The sequence below is a fragment of the Oncorhynchus mykiss genome, chromosome 5 (assembly GCF_013265735.2).
Source record: "Oncorhynchus mykiss isolate Arlee chromosome 5, USDA_OmykA_1.1, whole genome shotgun sequence".
Classification (NCBI taxonomy): domain Eukaryota; kingdom Metazoa; phylum Chordata; class Actinopteri; order Salmoniformes; family Salmonidae; genus Oncorhynchus; species Oncorhynchus mykiss.
In genome coordinates, this window is record NC_048569.1 from 6,632,578 (window position 1) to 6,656,255 (window position 23,678).

General features: G+C 44.9%; 1 protein-coding gene across 4 annotated transcripts in view; it reads right to left on the minus strand.

The window, feature by feature from the left end:
* The window catches only part of LOC110524941 (protein Shroom3), a 163,012-nt gene that overhangs the window by 68,955 nt on the left and 70,379 nt on the right, over positions 1-23,678 (minus strand). For 3 of the 4 annotated variants that reach the window (XM_036976675.1, XM_036976674.1, XM_036976676.1), the window contains exon 3: positions 3,582-3,719. In XM_036976675.1, coding sequence (XP_036832570.1) covers positions 3,582-3,719 — 138 coding nt within the window. Of the gene's footprint in view, positions 1-3,581; positions 3,720-17,073; positions 19,752-23,678 lie in introns of those variants that run through there. The other variant, XM_036976678.1, reaches the window with a different exon arrangement.

The following is a 23,678-nucleotide window of genomic DNA, read 5'->3' on the forward strand; positions in this document are numbered from 1 at the left end:
CATAATAACTTCTCCCTCACGACATAATAACTTCTCCCTCACGACATAATAACTTCTCCCTCATGACATAATAACTTCTCCCTCATGACATAATAACTTCTCCCTTGTGACATAATAACTTCTCTCTTGCGACATAATAACTCCTCCCTCGCGACATAATAACTTCTCCCTCATGACATAATAACTTCTCCCTCATGACATAACTTCTCCCTCATGACATAACTTCTCCCTCATGACATAACTTCTCCCTCATGACATAATAACTTTTCACTCACGACATAATAACTTCTCCCTCATGACAACATAACTTCTCCCTCGTGACATAATAACTTCTCCCTCATGACATAATAACTTCTCCCTCACGACATAATAACTTCTCCCTCACGACATAATAACTTCTCCCTCATGACATAATAACTTCTCCCTCATGACATAATAACTTCTCCCTTGTGACATAATAACTTCTCTCTTGCGACATAATAACTCCTCCCTCGCGACATAATAACTTCTCCCTCATGACATAATAACTTCTCCCTCATGACATAACTTCTCCCTCATGACATAACTTCTCCCTCATGACATAACTTCTCCCTCATGACATAATAACTTCTCCCTCACGACATAATAACTTCTCCCTCACGACATAATAACTTCTCCCTCACGACATAATAACTTCTCCCTCACGACATAATAACTTCTCCCTCACGACATAATAACTTCTCCCTCGCGACATAATAACTTCTCCCTCATGACATAACTTCTCCCTCATGACATAACTTCTCCCTCATGACATAATAACTTCTCCCTCACGACATAATAACTTCTCCCTCGCGACATAATAACTTCTCCCTCACGACATAATAACTTCTCCCTCATGACATAACTTCTCCCTCATGACATAACTTCTCCCTCATGACATAATAACTTCTCCCTCATGACATAATAACTTTTCCCTCACGACATAATAACTTCTCCCTCGTGACATAATAACTTCTCTCTCGTGACATAATAACTTCTCCCTCATGACATAATAACTTCTCCCTCGTGACATAATAACTTCTCCCTCATGAAATAATAACTTCTCCCTCATGACATAATATCTTCTCCCTCGTGACATAATAACTTCTCCCTCATGAAATAATAACTTCTCCCTCGCGACATAATAACTTCTCCCTCATGAAATAATAACTTCTCCCTCATGACATAACTTCTCCCTCATGACATAATAACTTCTCTCTCGTGACATAATAACTTCTCCCTCGTGACATAATAACTTCTCCCTCGTGACATAACTTCTCCCTCACGACATAATAACTTCTCCCTCATGACATAACTTCTCCCTCATGACATAATAACTTTTCCCTCACGACATAATAACTTCTCCCTCATGACAACATAACTTCTCCCTCGTGACATAATAACTTCTCCCTCATGACATAATAACTTCTCCCTCACAACATAATAACTTCTCCCTCATGACATAATAACTTCTCCCTCATGACATAATAACTTCTCCCTTGTGACATAATAACTTCTCTCTCGCGACATAATAACTCCTCCCTCGCGACATAATAACTTCTCCCTCATGACATAATAACTTCTCCCTCATGACATAACTTCTCCCTCATGACATAATAACTTCTCTCTCGTGACATAATAACTTCTCCCTCGTGACATAATAACTTCTCCCTCATGACATAACTTCTCCCTCATGACATAACTTCTCCCTCATGACATAATAACTTCTCCCTCACGACATAATAACTTCTCCCTAATGACAACATAACTTCTCCCTCGTGACATAACTTCTCCCTCATGACATAATAACTTCTCCCTCGCGACATAATAACATCTCCGTCCTGACATAATAACTTCTCCCTCATGACATAACTTCTCCCTCATGACATAACTTCTCCCTCGTGACATAATAACTTCTCCCTCGCGACATAATAACTTCTCCCTCACGACATAATAACTTCTCCCTCACGACATAATAACTTCTCTCTCGTGACATAATAACTTCTCCCTCGTGACATAATAACTTCTCTCTCGTGAGTGTTGCGAACGCTGATGTGCACTATAAACATCAGAAGAGGAAAATGAAAACGTAACAATGTAGCCTGTATCAAACATGAATCAGAAAAACGGCAAGGGCATGGAATGGTCAAACGCTAGCAATCATAGTAGAATAATACGAAATATGGATTTAACAAATGTCCTTTTTTACTTGTGAAAGTACCAGTAAACATTTTCAAAGTGGAAATACGAAGCGCTCTCAACTGGCGAGAGTTTGGAAAGCGCACAAGAAGAGAGACGCGCCAGTGGAGAGAGTCAGTCTTTAGTTCCTGAGTAAATTCCCCTCCGTTTCATGTTCCCGTGCGGCGCGAGACACACGGAGGAGGAAGTGGTCATAATAACGATGCATCCCTAAGATCATATCTTCCTTTTCTGTGTCCCAAAATAGCACCCTATTTCTAAAAAGGATTAAATAAATTAACATCCTCAGCAGTCTACACACAATACCCCATAATGACAAATCAAAAACAGGTTTAAATGTAATTTTAATTTAATTTAAGCTGTCATCAAGGCAAAGGGTGGCTACTTTGAAGAATCTCAAATATAAAATATATTTTGATTTGTTTAACACTTTTTTTGGTTACTACATGATTCCATATATGTTATTTCATAGTTTCGATGTCTTCACTATTATTCTACAATGTAGAAAATAGTACAAATAAAGAAAAACCCTCGAATGAGTCAGCATGTTCAAACATTTGACTGATACTGTGTAGATATATACACTACCGGTCAAAAGTTTGGGTCACTTAGAAATGTTCATTAAAATAACATCAAATTGATCCGGAATACAGTGTAGACATTGTTAATCTTGTAAATGACTATTGTAGCTGAAAACGGCAGATTTTTAATGGAATATCTACATAGGCGTACAGAGGCCCATTATCAGCAACCATCACTCATGTGTTCCAATGGCACGTTGTGTTAGCTAATCTAAGTTTATAATTTTAAAAAGGCTAATTGATCATTAGAAAACCCTTTTGCAATGATGTTAGCACAGCTGAAAACTGTTGTTCCTGATTAAAGAAGCTATAAAACTGGCTTTCTTTAGACTAGTTGAGTATCTGGAGCATCAGCATTTGTGGGTTCGATTACAGGCTCAAAATGTCCAGAAACAAAGAACTTTCTTCTGAAACTCGGCAGTCTATTCTTGTTCTGAGACATGAAGGCTATTCCATGTGAGAAATTGCCAAGAAGGAGTGCTAACTACCAATTGGATATCACAAAATTGGGGAGAAAAAAAGGGTAAAAGTACAAAAAAAAAAAAAAAAAAAAAAAAAAATTCTGGTAAAGTGTTGGTGTAAACTTAAACGACTAAAACCAGATTAAAAAAGTATGTAGAAAAGATAATGTAACTATATATATATATATATATATTAATAAGACCATCTTTGAGAACTAACAATCACCAAAATAAAAACTAGACAGTCGAGGAGAATCTAAAATACTGTCCGTGGCCAGGAACCTGGCCCATAGAGACATACAGAGACTGGACCAGGACTGACCTGTTCTTGATGCGTAGTTTAACTCCTCCAGAACATCCTCCACGGGTCTCCTTCGGGGGTCCGTGGCTGGAGGGAGGGGCGATGGAAGGTAGTGTCAGAGGGGTGGGTTCATCACAGCAGGGGCCTGGGAAGGACTCCCTATAGAGGAGAAACAGGGACAGAACAGTCAGCAGGGAGCATGACTCTTGTCATGGTGAGACAACAACTAGGAGACAACTAGTTACTATGTGGTTCACCATTTCCACACATTTTCCCACAACACACTAACCAAGTGTCAACATGTGGTGGCTAGGCTATAATGTGGGATCTAGTGGTTGGCAACGTGCCAAGCCAGACTCTCAACATGCTGTAGGACTATAATAATAGAAAGCACGAGCTGATCCATGTTTAGGTTTAGTCACCTGACTGGCAAAAGGCCACTGCTCCTTTTCCTGTTTATTGGATAGTGGTAATGAACAGGACAGTAAGAAGTGTTGGAAGAGCTCCGATTCAAACCAATTCTCTCCTGGTCTGAAAGGCAGCGGTAGTAACCCACTAGACCAGCCCAGGTTTCTGTAAAACAGCATATGTGAAATAACACCTGCTGTTTTTTTAAAATATATATATGGCTATGAAGGCCATTGATCACCTTTGACTCAGATGGGACCTGTTTGAGGAAACACAAAACTCTTATGAGATTTCCTGGTTATTGGACAGATAAGGACTAGGAGCGCTGGGAAGAAATAGAATAATGTGTTGGTTGCTTGTTATTGGACAGATAAGGTCTGGGAGCGCTGGGAAGAAATAAAATAATGTGTCGGTTGCTTCTTATTGGACAGATAAGGACTGGGAGTGCAAACAATGTGGTGAGGAAGGATTTCGTTCTGGACATGACTCATAATCAGAGATCTTTCAGCGGGGCAGGTGGTCAAAAAAAAGCATTAAACTGCTTCTGTAAAGAAAAAAAATAGATATCTATTATTTAGCACAGGAGTATTTATTTCTGCAACGACACACTCATCCCACATTGTAAGCAAGCTAGTTAAGAGTACCTTCTAAATATATAAGCCTCCTTCACTCACGCCGCCAAACTTACCCTAACTTACCCTAACTTACCCTAGTACCTAAATGACCCTAGTAAGTTAAACTTACCCTAGTAAAACTGACTGTCCTACCGATCCTCGACTTCGGCGATGTCATCTACAAAATAGCTTCCAATACTCTACTCAGCAAACTGGATGCAGTTTATCACAGTGCCATCCGTTTTGTTACTAAAGCACCTTATACCACCCACCACTGCGACCTGTATGCTCTAGTCGGCTGGCCCTCGCTACATGTTCGTCGCCAGACCCACTGGCTCCAGGTCATCTACAAGTCCATGCTAGGTAAAGCTCCGCCTTATCTCAGTTCACTGGTCACGATAACAACACCCACCCGTAGCACACGTTCCAGCAGGTATATCTCACTGATCCTCCACAAAGCCAACACCTCATTTGGCCGCCTTTCCTTCCAGTTGGAGACTTTTATTTCCCTCACCAACTTTAAACATCAGCTATCTGAGCAGCTAACCGATCGCTGCAGCTGTACATAGTCCATCTGTAAATAGCCCATCCAATCTACCTACCTCATCCCCATATTGTTTTTATTTTATTTTCTGCTCTTTTGCACACCAGTATCTCTACCTGCACATGTTCATCTGATCATTTATCACTCCAGTGTTAATCTGCTAAATTGTAATTATTCACTCCTATGGCCTATTTATTGCCTACCTCCTCATGCCTTTTGCACACACTGTATATAGACTTTATTTGTTCTATTGTGTTATTGGCTTGTTTATTGTTTACTCCATGTGTAACTCTGTGTTGTTGTCTGTGTCACACTGCTTTGCTTTATCTTGGCCAGGTCGCAGTTGTAAATGAGAACTAGTTCTCAACTAGCCTACCTGGTTAAATAAAGGTGAAATAATAATTATTTTTTTAAACATTGACAACAGTAAAAATAGGGAAGGTTAACAGGTGATTAGAGTGTAGAGGCGGCAGGGTAGCCTAGTGGTTAGAGTGTAGAGGCGGCAGGGTAGCCTAGTGGTTAGAGTGTAGAGGCGGCAGGGTAGCCTAGTGGTTAGAGTGTAGAGGCGGCAGGGTAGCCTAGTGGTTAGAGTGTAGAGGCGGCAGGGTAGCCTAGTCGTTAGAGTGTAGAGGCGGCAGGGTAGCCTAGTGGTTAGAGTGTAGAGGCGGCAGGGTTGCCTAGTGGTTAGAGTGTAGAGGCGGCAGGGTAGCCTAGTCGTTAGAGTGTAGAGGCGGCAGGGTAGCCTAGTGGTTAGAGTGTAGAGGCGGCAGGGTAGCCTAGTGGTTAGAGTGTAGAGGTGGCAGGGTAGCCTAGTGGTTAGAGTGTAGAGGCGGCAGGGTAGCCTAGTGGTTAGAGTGTAGAGGCGGCAGGGTAGCCTAGTGGTTAGAGTGTAGAGGCGGCAGGGTAGCATAGTGGTTAGAGCGGTGGACTAGTAACCGGAAGGTTGCAAGTTCAAAACCCCCGAGCTGACAAGGTACAAATCTGTCGTTCTGCCCCTGAACAAGGCAGTTAACCCACTGTTCCTAGGCCATCATTGAAAATAAGAATTTGTTCTTAACTGACTTGCCTAGTTAAATAAAGGTAAAAAAAATATATATATATTTTTTAAAGTCACTGTGTAAAAACTGTGTTGCTTGGTATCCATCTATAGACTACTGCTTTCTAGTTCAGAAAACAGACAAACAAAAGCCAGTAAACCCAACTGAACTAAATTCCTTAGACTGAAAGTGAATGGGCAGGGGGGAGAGGTGTGTCACTATTCACTGTTAACACCTCTCCCTCTTCATCACTATTCACACCTCTCCCTCATCATCACTATTCACTGTTCACACCTCTCCCTCGTCATCACCATTCACACCTCTCCCTCACCATCACTACTCGCTGTTCACACCTCTCCCTCGTCATCACTGTTCACACCTCTCCCTCGTCATCACAATTCACACCTCTCCCTCATCATCACTATTCACACCTCTCCCTCATCATCACTATTCACACCTCTCCCTCATCATCACTATTCACACCTCTTCCTCATCATCACTATTCACTGTTCACAACTCTCCCTCATCATCACTATTCACTGTTCACACCTCTCCCTCGTCATCACTATTCACACCTCTCCCTCATCATCACTATTCACTGTTCACACCTCTCCCTCGTCATCACTGTTCACAACTCTCCCTCATCATCACTATTCACTGTTCACACCTCTCCCTCGTCATCACTATTCACACCACTCCCTCATCATCACTATTCACTGTTCACACCTCTCCCTCGTCATCACTATTCACACCACTCCCTCATCATCACTATTCACTGTTCACACCTCTCCCTCTTCATCACTATTCACACCTCTCCCTCATCATCACTATTCACTGTTCACACCTCTCCCTCGTCATCACCATTCACACCTCTCCCTCACCATCACTACTCGCTGTTCACACCTCTCCCTCGTCATCACTGTTCACACCTCTCCCTCGTCATCACAATTCACACCTCTCCCTCATCATCACTATTCACACCTCTCCCTCATCATCACTATTCACACCTCTCCCTCATCATCACTATTCACACCTCTTCCTCATCATCACTATTCACTGTTCACAACTCTCCCTCATCATCACTATTCACTGTTCACACCTCTCCCTCGTCATCACTATTCACACCTCTCCCTCATCATCACTATTCACTGTTCACACCTCTCCCTCGTCATCACTGTTCACAACTCTCCCTCATCATCACTATTCACTGTTCACACCTCTCCCTCGTCATCACTATTCACACCACTCCCTCATCATCACTATTCACTGTTCACACCTCTCCCTCGTCATCACTATTCACACCACTCCCTCATCATCACTATTCACTGTTCACACCTCTCCCTCGTCATCACTATTCACACCTCTCCCTCACCATCACTACTCGCTGTTCACACCTCTCCCTCGTCATCACTGTTCACACTTCTCCCTCGCCATCACTATTCACACCTCTTCCTCGTCATCACTATTCACACCTCTCCCTCATCATCACTATTCACACCTCTTCCTCATCATCACTATTCACTGTTCACACCTCTCCCTCGTCATCACTATTCACACCTCTCCCTCATCATCACTATTCACTGTTCACACCTCTCCCTCGTCATCACTATTCACACCACTCCCTCATCATCACTATTCACTGTTCACACCTCTCCCTCGTCATCACTATTCACACCTCTCCCTCACCATCACTACTCGCTGTTCACACCTCTCCCTCGTCATCACTGTTCACACTTCTCCCTCGCCATCACTGTTCACACTTCTCCCTCGCCATCACTATTCACACCTCTTCCTCGTCATCACTATTCACACCTCTCCCTCATCATCACTATTCACACCTCTCCCTCATCATCACTATTCACTGTTCACACCTCTCCCTCGTCATCACTATTCACACCTCTCCCTCATCATCACTATTCACTGTTCACACCTCTCCCTCGTCATCACTATTCACACCACTCCCTCATCATCACTATTCACTGTTCACACCTCTCCCTCGTCATCACTATTCACACCTCTCCCTCACCATCACTACTCGCTGTTCACACCTCTCCCTCGTCATCACTGTTCACACTTCTCCCTCGCCATCACTATTCACACCTCTTCCTCGTCATCACTATTCACACCTCTCCCTCATCATCACTATTCACACCTCTTCCTCATCATCACTATTCACTGTTCACACCTCTCCCTCGTCATCACTATTCACACCTCTCCCTCATCATCACTATTCACTGTTCACACCTCTCCCTCGTCATCACTATTCACACCACTCCCTCATCATCACTATTCACTGTTCACACCTCTCCCTCGTCATCACTATTCACACCACTCCCTCATCATCACTATTCACTGTTCACACCTCTCCCTCGTCATCACTATTCACACCTCTCCCTCACCATCACTACTCGCTGTTCACACCTCTCCCTCGTCATCACTGTTCACACTTCTCCCTCGCCATCACTATTCACACATCTTCCTCGTCATCACTATTCACACCTCTCCCTCATCATCACTATTCACACCTCTTCCTCATCATCACCATTCACTGTTCACACCTCTCCCTCGTCATCACTATTCACACCTCTCCCTCATCATCACTATTCACTGTTCACACCTCTCCCTCGTCATCACTATTCACACCACTCCCTCATCATCACTATTCACTGTTCACAACTCTCCCTCGTCATCACTATTCACACCACTCCCTCATCATCACTATTCACTGTTCACACCTCTCCCTCGTCATCACTATTCACACCACTCCCTCATCATCACTATTCACTGTTCACAACTCTCCCTCGTCATCACTATTCACACCACTCCCTCATCATCACTATTCACTGTTCACACCTCTCCCTCGTCATCACTATTCACACCTCTCCCTCGTCATCACTATTCACACCTCTCCCTCATCATCACTATTCACACCTCTTCCTCATCATCACTATTCACTGTTCACACCTCTCCCTCATCATCACTATTCACTGTTCACACCTCTCCCTCGTCATCACTATTCACACCTCTCCCTCATCATCACTATTCACTGTTCACACCTCTCCCTCGTCATCACTGTTCACAACTCTCCCTCATCATCACTATTCACTGTTCACACCTCTCCCTCGTCATCACTATTCACACCTCTCCCTCATCATCACTATTCACTGTTCACACCTCTCCCTCGTCATCACTATTCACACCACTCCCTCATCATCACTATTCACTGTTCACAACTCTCCCTCGTCATCACTATTCACACCACTCCCTCATCATCACTATTCACTGTTCACACCTCTCCCTCGTCATCACTATTCACACCACTCCCTCATCATCACTATTCACTGTTCACAACTCTCCCTCGTCATCACTATTCACACCACTCCCTCATCATCACTATTCACTGTTCACACCTCTCCCTCGTCATCACTATTCACACCTCTCCCTCGTCATCACTATTCACACCTCTCCCTCATCATCACTATTCACACCTCTTCCTCATCATCACTATTCACTGTTCACACCTCTCCCTCATCATCACTATTCACTGTTCACACCTCTCCCTCGTCATCACTATTCACACCTCTCCCTCATCATCACTATTCACTGTTCACACCTCTCCCTCGTCATCACTGTTCACAACTCTCCCTCATCATCACTATTCACTGTTCACACCTCTCCCTCGTCATCACTATTCACACCACTCCCTCATCATCACTATTCACTGTTCACACCTCTCCCTCGTCATCACTATTCACACCACTCCCTCATCATCACTATTCACTGTTCACACCTCTCCCTCGTCATCACTATTCACACCTCTCCCTCACCATCACTACTCGCTGTTCACACCTCTCCCTCGTCATCACTGTTCACACTTCTCCCTCGCCATCACTATTCACACCTCTTCCTCGTCATCACTATTCACACCTCTCCCTCATCATCACTATTCACACCTCTCCCTCATCATCACTATTCACACCTCTTCCTCATCATCACTATTCACTGTTCACAACTCTCCCTCATCATCACTATTCACTGTTCACACCTCTCCCTCGTCATCACTATTCACACCTCTCCCTCATCATCACTATTCACTGTTCACACCTCTCCCTCGTCATCACTATTCACACCTCTCCCTCATCATCACTATTCACACCTCTCCCTCATCATCACTATTCACACCACTCCCTCATCATCACTATTCACTGTTCACACCTCTCCCTCGTCATCACTATTCACACCTCTCCCTCATCATCACTATTCACTGTTCACACTTCTCCCTCGCCATCACTATTCACACCTCTCCCTCATCATCACTATTCACTGTTCACACCTCTCCCTCGTCATCACTATTCACACCACTCCCTCATCATCACTATTCACTGTTCACACCTCTCCCTCGTCATCACTATTCACACCTCTCCCTCACCATCACTACTCGCTGTTCACACCTCTCCCTCGTCATCACTATTCACACCTCTCCCTCATCATCACTATTCACTGTTCACACCTCTCCCTCGTCATCACTATTCACACCTCTCCCTCGTCATCACTATTCACACCTCTCCCTCATCATCACTATTCACACCTCTCCCTCATCATCACTATTCACTGTTCACACCTCTCCCTCGTCATCACTATTCACACCTCTCCCTCATCATCACTATTCACTGTTCACACCTCTCCCTCGTCATCACTATTCACACCACTCCCTCATCATCACTATTCACTGTTCACACCTCTCCCTCGTCATCACTATTCACACCTCTCCCTCACCATCACTACTCGCTGTTCACACCTCTCCCTCGTCATCACTGTTCACACTTCTCCCTCGCCATCACTATTCACACCTCTTCCTCGTCATCACTATTCACACCTCTCCCTCATCATCACTATTCACACCTCTTCCTCATCATCACTATTCACTGTTCACACCTCTCCCTCGTCATCACTATTCACACCTCTCCCTCATCATCACTATTCACTGTTCACACCTCTCCCTCGTCATCACTATTCACACCACTCCCTCATCATCACTATTCACTGTTCACACCTCTCCCTCGTCATCACTATTCACACCACTCCCTCATCATCACTATTCACTGTTCACACCTCTCCCTCGTCATCACTATTCACACCTCTCCCTCACCATCACTACTCGCTGTTCACACCTCTCCCTCGTCATCACTGTTCACACTTCTCCCTCGCCATCACTATTCACACATCTTCCTCGTCATCACTATTCACACCTCTCCCTCATCATCACTATTCACACCTCTTCCTCATCATCACCATTCACTGTTCACACCTCTCCCTCGTCATCACTATTCACACCTCTCCCTCATCATCACTATTCACTGTTCACACCTCTCCCTCGTCATCACTATTCACACCACTCCCTCATCATCACTATTCACTGTTCACAACTCTCCCTCGTCATCACTATTCACACCACTCCCTCATCATCACTATTCACTGTTCACACCTCTCCCTCGTCATCACTATTCACACCACTCCCTCATCATCACTATTCACTGTTCACAACTCTCCCTCGTCATCACTATTCACACCACTCCCTCATCATCACTATTCACTGTTCACACCTCTCCCTCGTCATCACTATTCACACCTCTCCCTCGTCATCACTATTCACACCTCTCCCTCATCATCACTATTCACACCTCTTCCTCATCATCACTATTCACTGTTCACAACTCTCCCTCATCATCACTATTCACTGTTCACACCTCTCCCTCGTCATCACTATTCACACCTCTCCCTCATCATCACTATTCACTGTTCACACCTCTCCCTCGTCATCACTGTTCACAACTCTCCCTCATCATCACTATTCACTGTTCACACCTCTCCCTCGTCATCACTATTCACACCACTCCCTCATCATCACTATTCACTGTTCACACCTCTCCCTCGTCATCACTATTCACACCACTCCCTCATCATCACTATTCACTGTTCACACCTCTCCCTCGTCATCACTATTCACACCTCTCCCTCACCATCACTACTCGCTGTTCACACCTCTCCCTCGTCATCACTGTTCACACTTCTCCCTCGCCATCACTATTCACACCTCTTCCTCGTCATCACTATTCACACCTCTCCCTCATCATCACTATTCACACCTCTCCCTCATCATCACTATTCACACCTCTTCCTCATCATCACTATTCACTGTTCACAACTCTCCCTCATCATCACTATTCACTGTTCACACCTCTCCCTCGTCATCACTATTCACACCTCTCCCTCATCATCACTATTCACTGTTCACACCTCTCCCTCGTCATCACTATTCACACCTCTCCCTCATCATCACTATTCACACCTCTCCCTCATCATCACTATTCACACCACTCCCTCATCATCACTATTCACTGTTCACACCTCTCCCTCGTCATCACTATTCACACCTCTCCCTCATCATCACTATTCACTGTTCACACTTCTCCCTCGCCATCACTATTCACACCTCTCCCTCATCATCACTATTCACTGTTCACACCTCTCCCTCGTCATCACTATTCACACCACTCCCTCATCATCACTATTCACTGTTCACACCTCTCCCTCGTCATCACTATTCACACCTCTCCCTCACCATCACTACTCGCTGTTCACACCTCTCCCTCGTCATCACTATTCACACCTCTCCCTCATCATCACTATTCACTGTTCACACCTCTCCCTCGTCATCACTATTCACACCTCTCCCTCATCATCACTATTCACTGTTCACACCTCTCCCTCGTCATCACTGTTCACACGTCTCCCTCGCCATCACTATTCACACCTCTCCCTCGTCATCACTGTTCACACCTCTCCCTCATCATCACTATTCACACCTCTCCCTCATCATCACTATTCACACCTCTTCCTCATCATCACTATTCAGTGTTCACAACTCTCGCTCATCATCACTATTCACACCTCTCCCTCATCATCACTATTCACACCTCTCCCTCATCATCACTATTCACACCTCTCCCTCATCATCACTATTCACACCTCTTCCTCATCATCACTATTCACTGTTCACAACTCTCCCTCATCATCACTATTCACTGTTCACACCTCTCCCTCGTCATCACTATTCACACCTCTCCCTCATCATCACTATTCACTGTTCACACCTCTCCCTCGTCATCACTATTCACACCTCTCCCTCATCATCACTATTCACACCTCTCCCTCATCATCACTATTCACACCTCTCCCTCATCATCACTATTCACACCTCTTCCTCATCATCACTATTCACTGTTCACAACTCTCCCTCATCATCACTATTCACTGTTCACACCTCTCCCTCATCATCACTATTCACTGTTCACACCTCTCCCTCGTCATCACTGTTCACACCTCTCCCTCGTCATCACTATTCACTGTTCACACCTCTCCCTCATCATCACTATTCACTGTTCGCACCTCTCCCTCGTCATCACTGTTCACACCTCTCCCTCGTCATCACTGTTCACACCTCTCCCTCGTCATCACTATTCACTGTTCACACCTCTCCCCCATCATCACTATTCACTGTTCACACCTCTCCCCCATCATCACTATTCACTGTTCACACCTCTCCCTCGTCATAACTGTTCACACCTCTCCCTCGTCATCACTATTCACTGTTCACACCTCTCCCTCGTCATCACTATTCACTGTTCACACCTATCCCTCGTCATCACTGTTCACACCTCTCCCTCGTCATCACTATTCACACCTCTCCCTCGTCATCATTATTCACTGTTCACACCTCTCCCTCGTCATCACTATTCACTGTTCACACCTCTCCCTCGTCATCACTATTCACACCTCTCCCTCGTCATCACTATTCACTGTTCACACCTCTCCCTCGTCATCACTGTTCACACCTCTCCCCCATCATCACTATTCACTGTTCACACCTCTCCCTCGTCATCACTATTCACATCTCTCCCTCGGCATCACTATTCACACCTCTCCCTCATCATCACTATTCACTGTTCACACCTCTCCCTCATCATCACTATTCACTGTTCACACCTCTCCCTCGTCATCACTGTTCACACCTCTCCCTCGTCATCACTATTCACTGTTCACACCTCTCCCTCATCATCACTATTCACTGTTCGCACCTCTCCCTCGTCATCACTGTTCACACCTCTCCCTCGTCATCACTGTTCACACCTCTCCCTCGTCATCACTATTCACTGTTCACACCTCTCCCCCATCATCACTATTCACTGTTCACACCTCTCCCCCATCATCACTATTCACTGTTCACACCTCTCCCTCGTCATAACTGTTCACACCTCTCCCTCGTCATCACTATTCACTGTTCACACCTCTCCCTCGTCATCACTATTCACTGTTCACACCTATCCCTCGTCATCACTGTTCACACCTCTCCCTCGTCATCACTATTCACACCTCTCCCTCGTCATCATTATTCACTGTTCACACCTCTCCCTCGTCATCACTATTCACTGTTCACACCTCTCCCTCGTCATCACTATTCACACCTCTCCCTCGTCATCACTATTCACTGTTCACACCTCTCCCTCGTCATCACTATTCACACCTCTCCCTCGTCATCACTATTCACTGTTCACACCTCTCCCTCGTCATCACTGTTCACACCTCTCCCCCATCATCACTATTCACTGTTCACACCTCTCCCTCGTCATCACTATTCACATCTCTCCCTCGGCATCACTATTCACACCTCTCCCTCGTCATCACTGTTCACACCTCTCCCTCATCATCAATATTCACACCTCTCGCTCGTCATCACTGTTCACACCTCTCCCTCATCATCACTATTCACACCTCTCCCTCATCATCACTGTTCACACCTCTCCCTCATCATCACTGTTCACACCTCTCCCTCATCATCACTATTCACTGTTCACACCTCTCCCTCATCATCACTATTCACTGTTCGCACCTCTCCCTCGTCATCACTGTTCACACCTCTCCCTCGTCATCACTGTTCACACCTCTCCCTCGTCATCACTATTCACTGTTCACACCTCTCCCCCATCATCACTATTCACTGTTCACACCTCTCCCCCATCATCACTATTCACTGTTCACACCTCTCCCTCGTCATAACTGTTCACACCTCTCCCTCGTCATCACTATTCACTGTTCACACCTCTCCCTCGTCATCACTATTCACTGTTCACACCTATCCCTCGTCATCACTGTTCACACCTCTCCCTCGTCATCACTATTCACACCTCTCCCTCGTCATCATTATTCACTGTTCACACCTCTCCCTCGTCATCACTATTCACTGTTCACACCTCTCCCTCGTCATCACTATTCACACCTCTCCCTCGTCATCACTATTCACTGTTCACACCTCTCCCTCGTCATCACTGTTCACACCTCTCCCCCATCATCACTATTCACTGTTCACACCTCTCCCTCGTCATCACTATTCACACCTCTCCCTCGGCATCACTATTCACACCTCTCCCTCGTCATCACTGTTCACACCTCTCCCTCATCATCAATATTCACACCTCTCGCTCGTCATCACTGTTCACACCTCTCCCTCATCATCACTATTCACACCTCTCCCTCATCATCACTGTTCACACCTCTCCCTCATCACTGTTCACACCTCTCCCTCATCATCACTATTCACTGTTCACACCTCTCCCTCATCATCACTATTCACACCTCTCCCTCATCATGACTATTCACTGTTCACACCTCTCCCTCATCATCACTATTCACACCTCTCCCTCGTCATCACTATTCACACCTCTCCCTCATCATCACTACCCTGCCTCAACACCTCTCCTCAGGTGGATGGCTGCTATATAAACTAGACCAGCTCAGGGAATACAGACAATTAATGGGGAAACAAATTAAACATTTCCAGATGTTCCTGTTATGTGACATTCTAGAGTATTTTGTTCCTTGAAAAGAAAAGTCAATGTTCTCTGAAGAAGAGTTATGTGTGCTCAATCTCCCTGTGACTGTCTCTCATCATATTTACATATTTAACAAGTCTAATTAAAACCAGACATCAGGAGTTGAGGGGGATGGGGGAGGGGAGAGGGGGGGGGGGGAGAGATGCGCCTCTCTAACCTTCTGTTCAAGTGTTCCCTTCACATTCCTCACATGCCAACCCGCCCCGACGACAGGACAACCTGGGTGGTATCCATAACAACAGAGCAACCACGCGCCCCTATGGTAGGTCACGTCACCCCCTCCCCCATCAGATTGGTGGGGGTGATCGCCCTTATGGGGTTGGGCTGCGCAATTTGAACAAAATATCTAATTGTATTTTTTTTTGGGGGGGGGGGGGGGGTATGAGTTGTGACACTTGGCTGTAAACGTGGTAATTCCATCAGACTTGGTTAAAACAAGCGTCAGGGTAGAGAACATCACTTGTAAAATAAGATCATATGAATGAATATATACTGTCAGGGTAGAGAACATCACTTGTAACTGAATACTAAACGAAATTAAACTAATTTTGTCCAACATTGTTATGACAATAGATATGAGAATTACACCTACCTAATGATACATTTTAATATTAACAAACATGCCATTTTAACATAATCATACAAATATAGCGTGCTATATTAATTATGAATATACCTATTAATTCATTAATTAATCACATTATGAGTTACTATTTCCTATTTTACCATTATGAGTTCTTAAATAACCTAAGTGAATGATGTATTCAGGCAGCCATAGGCTACGGCTACAGCCATAGGCTACGGCTACAGCCATAGGCTACAGCCATAGGCTACAGCTGGCATAGGAAGCTGATGGTTGTGTAATTATGCTTCAGTAAGTAGGCTCAATCGTTATTAGAATCGTTATTAGAATTGAAATGATAAGTCAAAGTGCCTTAAAAAAACAAACATGTAACCTACTGATTTTAAGGTGCAAGTCCGTGTCCAAAAACATTGAAAGTCTGGTCCAGTCATTCAACGCGCCATGTTTCATCCTCACGCTTATTGTGTTATAGTGTTGGAATGGCATCTTGGGAGAAATATGTGCGAGATGGAATCTTGCATCTCCTGTCCAGCTAGTTTATCATCTTGAAGCCGTCTTTGCTGACTGTGTAAATAGGAACCATGTCTATGGCTATGTTAATTAATTTTATTTTATTTATTTATTTTATTGAACGTGTATTTAACTTGGCAAGTCAGTTTAAGAACACATTTTTATTTACAATGACTGCCTACGTGATAGGTGATAACGTCTGTGGGTTTTTTATTTTTGTATGGCGTTACACTTGAAAACACATTGGCAATCAACGCCTGTTTAACGTAGGTGGCTGGTTGAACCCAAGCGTCCGTAAAGTAGGGGGTGTTCATTCTTCGATTGATTGAATAAATGTGTTGTGTTGCCTCTTGTTGTTACCACAACTCTGAGGCACCTTTTTCACAACACTTGCATTTGGTTGATATCTGTTTGCCTGTAGCTGAAATACTGCCATACCCCTGAAGATGTGCTGAAATACTGCCATACCACTGAATATACTGCCATACCACCGAAGATGTGCTGAAATACTGCCATACCCCTGAAGATGTGCTGAAATACTGCCATACCACTGAATATACTGCCATACCACTGAATATACTGCCATACCCCTGAAGATGTGCTGAAATACTGCCATACCCCTGAAGATGTGCTGAAATACTGCCATACCACTGAATATACTGCCATACCACTGAATATACTGCCATACCCCTGAAGATGTGCTGAAATACTGCCATACCACTGAAGATGTGCTGAAATACTGCCATACCACTGAATATACTGCCATACCACTGAATATACTGCCATACCCCTGAAGATGTGCTGAAATACTGCCATACCCCTGAAGATGTGCTGAAATACTGCCATACCACTGAATATACTGCCATACCACTGAATATACTGCCATACCACCGAAGATGTGCTGAAATACTGCCATACCCCTGAAGATGTGCTGAAATACTGCCATGCCACTGAATATACTGCCATACCACTGAATATACTGCCATACCACCGAAGATGTGCTGAAATACTGCCATACCCCTGAAGATGTGCTGAAATACTACCATACCACTGAATATACTGCCATACCACCGAAGATGTGCTGAAATACTGCCATACCCCTGAAGATGTGCTGAAATACTGCCATGCCACTGAATATACTGCCATACCACTGAATATACTGCCATACCCCTGAAGATGTGTTGAAATACTGCCATACCACTGAATATACTGCCATACCACCGAAGATGCACTGAAATACTGCCATGCCACTGAATATACTGCCATGCCACTGAATATACTGCCATGCCACTGAATATACTGCCATACCACTGAATATACTGCCATACCACCGAAGATGTGCTGAAATATTGCCATACCACTGAATATACTGCCATACCACTGAATATACTGCCATACCACTGAATATACTGCCATACCACCGAAGATGCGCTGAAATACTGCCATGCCACTGAATATACTGCCATACCACTGAATATACTGCCATACCACTGAATATACTGCCATACCACCGAAGATGTGCTGAAATATTACCATACCACTGAATATACTGCCATACCACTGAATATACTGCCATACCACTGAATATACTGCCATACCACTGAAGATGTGCTGAAATACTGCCATACCACTGAAGATGTGCTGAAATACTGCCATACCACTGAATATACTGCCATACCACTGAAGATGTGCTGAAATACTGCCATACCACTGAATATACTGCCATACCACTGAAGATGTGCTGAAATACTGCCATACCACTGAATATACTGCCATACCACTGAAGATGTGCTGAAATACTGCCATACCACTGAATATACTGCCATACCACTGAATATGTGCTGAAATACTGCCATACCACTGAATATACTGCCATACCACTGAATATACTGCCATACCACTGAATATACTGCCATACCACTTAATATACTGCCATACCACTTAATATACTGCCATACCACTGAAGATGTGCCGAAATACTGCAATATCACTAAAGATGCGCTTTTCTTTGGCACCAAATCAACGTTCTCGTTAGCACTAGCAGCACTCATATTTCCGACACATTCTGAGGTAAAGCCACAGAGTAACTGAACCTTATACTGTACTGTCTTTGGTAAAGCCCCTTCTCTCCTCACCAGCATAAAACTGAGGTAAAGCCCCTTCTCTCCTCACCAGCATAAAACTGAGGTAAAGCCCCTTCTCTCCTCACCAGCATAAAACTGCGATAAAGCCCTTTTTTTCTTGATCAGCATCTAACTGAGGTAAAGCCCCTTCTCTCCTCACCAGCATAAAACTGCGATAAAGCCCTTTTTTTCTTGATCAGCATCTAACTGAGGTAAAGCCCTTCTCTCCTCACCAGCATCTAACTGAGGTAAAGCCCTTTCTCTCCTCACCAGCATCTAACTGAGGTAAAGCCCTTTCTCTCCTCACCAGCATCTAACTGAGGTAAAGCCCTTTCTCTCCTCACCAGCATCTAACTGATGAAAAGCCCCTTCTCTCCTCGCCAGCATCTAACTGATGAAAAGCCCTTTTTCTTTTGATCAGCATCTAACTGAGGTAAAGCCCTTCTCTCCTCACCAGCATCTAACTGAGGTAAAGCCCTTTCTCTCCTCACCAGCATCTAACTGAGGTAAAGCCCTTTCTCTCCTCACCAGCATCTAACTGAGGTAAAGCCCTTTCTCTCCTCACCAGCATCTAACTGATGAAAAGCCCCTTCTCTCCTCGCCAGCATAAAACTGCGATAAAGCCCTTTTTCTTTTGATCAGCATCTAACTGAGGTAAAGCCCTTTTCTCCTCACCAGCATCTAACTGAGGTTAAGCCCTTTCTCTCCTCACCAGCATCTAACTGATGAAAAGCCCTTTCTCACCTTACCAGCATCTAACTGAAGTAAAGCCCTTTCACTCCTCACCAGCATCTAACTGAGGTAAAGCCCTTTCTTTCCTCACCAGCATTTAACTGGAGGTAAAGCCCCTTCTCTCCTCACCAGCATCTAACTGAGGTAAAGCCCCTTCTCTCCTCACCAGCATCTAACTGATGAAAAGCCCTTTCTCTCCTCACCAGCATCTAACTGAGGTAAACCCGTTCTTTCCTCACCAGCATCTAAATGAGGTAAAGCCCTTTCTCTCCTCACCAGCATCTAACTGAGGTAAAGCCCCTTCTCTCCTCACCAGCATCTAACTGGAGGTAAAGCCCTTTCTCTTCTCACCAGCATCTAACTGAAGTAAAGCCCTTTCTCTTCTCACCAGCACCTAACGAAGATAAAGCCCTTTCTTTCCTCACCAGCATCTAAGGTAAAGCCCTTAACTGAGCCACGGCCTGTTCACCCCACTATCATGCAGAAGGCGAGGTCAGTATAGGTGCATCAATGATGGGACCAAGAGAATGAAAACGGCTTCTATCTCAAGGCCATCAGGCTATTAAACAGCCATCACTAGGTATCCTCCACCCAGTAGCCTGCCCTGAACTTAATCAATGTCATTAGCCGGCTAACACCCGGTTACTCAGCCCTGCACCTTAGAGGCTGCTGCCCTATGTACATAGACATGGTCTCACTGGTCACTTTAATAATGGAACACTGGTCCCTTTAATCATGGAACACTGGTCACTTTAATAATGGAACACTGGTCACTTTAATAATGGAACACTGGTCACTTTAATAATGGAACACTAGTCACTTTAATAATGGAACACTGGTCCCTTTAAACATGGAACACTGGTCACTTTAATAATGGAACACTGGTCCCTTTAAACATGGAACACTGGTCACTTTAATAATGGAACACTGGTCACTTTAATCATGGAACACTGGTCACTTTAATAATGGAACACTGGCCACATTAATCATGGAACACTGGTCCCTTTAAACATGGAACACTGGTCACTTTAATAATGGAACACTGGTCCCTTTAAACATGGAACACTGGTCACTTTAATAATGGAACACTGGTCACTTTAATCATAGAAGACTGGTCACTTTAATAATGGAACACTGGTCACTTTAATAATGGAACACTGGTCACTTTAATAATGGAACACTGGTCCCTTTAAACATGGAACACTGGTCCCTTTAAACATGGAACACTGGTCACTTTAATAATTTTTATTTTTTTTATTTTTTATTTTTATTTCACCTTTATTTAACCAGGTAGGCTAGTTGAGAACAAGTTCTCATTTGCAACTGCGACCTGGCCAAGATAAGGCATAGCAGTGTGAACAGACAACACAGAGTTACACATGGAGTAAACAATTAACAAGTCAATAACACAGTAGAAAAAAGGGGAGTCTATATATACATTGTGTGCAAAAGGCATGAGAAGGTAGGCAAATAATTACAATTATGCAGATTAACACTGGAGTGATAAATTATCAGATGGTTATGTAAAGGTAGAGATAGAGATATTGGTGTGCAAAAGAGCAGAAAAATAAATAAATAAAAACAGTATGGGGATGAGGTAGGTGAAAATGGGTGGGCTATTTACCAATAGACTATGTACAGCTGCAGCGATCGGTTAGCTGCTCAGATAGCAGATGTTTGAAGTTGGTGAGTGAGATAAAAGTCTCCAACTTCAGCGATTTTTGCAATTCGTTCCAATCACAGGCAGCAGAGAACTGGAACGAAAGGCGGCCAAATGAGGTGTTGGCTTTAGGGATGATCAGTGAGATACACCTGCTGGAGCGCGTGCTACGGATGGGTGTTGCCATCGTAACCAGTGAACTGAGATAAGGCGGAGCTTTACCTAGCATGGACTTGTAGATGACCTGGAGCCAGTGGGTCTGGCGACGAATATGTAGCGAGGGCCAGCCGACTAGAGCATACAAGTCGCAGTGGTGGGTGGTATAAGGTGCTTTAGTGACAAAACGGATGGCACTGTGATAAACTGCATCCAGTTTGCTGAGTAGAGTGTTGGAAGCAATTTTGTAGATGACATCGCCGAAGTCGAGGATCGGTAGGATAGTCAGTTTTACTAGGGTAAGTTTGGCGGCGTGAGTGAAGGAGGCTTTGTTGCGGAATAGAAAGCCGACTCTTGATTTGATTTTCGATTGGAGATGTTTGATATGGGTCTGGAAGGAGAGTTTAGAGTCTAGCCAGACACCTAGGTACTTATAGATGTCCACATATTCAAGGTCGGAACCATCCAGGGTGGTGATGCTGGTCAGGCGTGCGGGTGCAGGCAGCGAACGGTTGAAAAGCATGCATTTGGTTTTACTAGCGTTTAAGAGCAGTTGGAGGCCACGGAAGGAGTGCTGTATGGCATTGAAGCTCGTTTGGAGGTTAGATAGCACAGTGTCCAAGGACGGGCCGGAAGTATATAGAATGGTGTCGTCTGCGTAGAGGTGGATCAGGGAATCGCCCGCAGCATGAGAAACATCATTGATATATACAGAGAAAAGAGTCGGCCCGAGAATTGAACCCTGTGGCACCCCCATAGAGACTGCCAGAGGACCGGACAGCATGCCCTCCGATTTGACACACTGAACTCTGTCTGCAAAGTAATTGGTGAACCAGGCAAGGCAGTCATCCGAAAAACCGAGGCTACTGAGTCTGCCGGTAAGAATACGGTGATTGACAGAGTCGAAAGCCTTGGCAAGGTCTATGAAGACGGCTGCACAGTACTGTCTTTTATCGATGGCGGTTATGATATCGTTTAGTACCTTGAGCGTGGCTGAGGTACACCCGTGACCGGCTCGGAAACCAGATTGCACAGCGGAGAAGGTACGGTGGGATTCAAGATGGTCAGTGACCTGTTTGTTGACTTGGCTTTCGAAGACCTTAGATAGGCAGGGCAGGATGGATATAGGTCTGTAACAGTTTGGGTCCAGGGTGTCGCCCCCTTTGAAGAGGGGGATGACTGCGGCAGCTTTCCAATCCTTGGGGATCTCAGACGATATGAAAGAGAGGTTGAACAGGCTGGTAATAGGGGTTGCGACAATGGCGGCGGATAGTTTCAGGAATAGAGGGTCCAGATTGTCCAGCCCAGCTGATTTGTACGGGTCCAGGTTTTGCAGCTCTTTCAGGACATCTGCTATCTGGATTTGGGTAAAGGAGAACCTGGAGAGGCTTGGGCGAGTAGCTGCGGGGGGGGGGGAGCTGTTGGACGAGGTTGGAGTAGCCAGGCGGAAGGCATGGCCAGCCGTTGAGAAATGCTTGTTGAAGTTTTCGATAATCATGGATTTATCGGTGGTGACCGTGTTACCTAGCCTCAGTGCAGTGGGCAGCTGGGAGGAGGTGCTCTTGTTCTCCATGGACTTCACAGTGTCCCAGAACTTTTTGGAGTTGGAGCTACAAGATGCAAACTTCTGCCTGAAGAAGTTGGCTTTAGCTTTCCTGACTGACTGTGTGTATTGGTTCCTGACTTCCCTGAACAGTTGCATATCGCGGGGACTGTTCGATGTTAGTGCAGTCCGCCACAGGATGTTTTTGTGCTGGTCGAGGGCAGTCAGGTCTGGAGTGAACCAGGGGCTATATCTGTT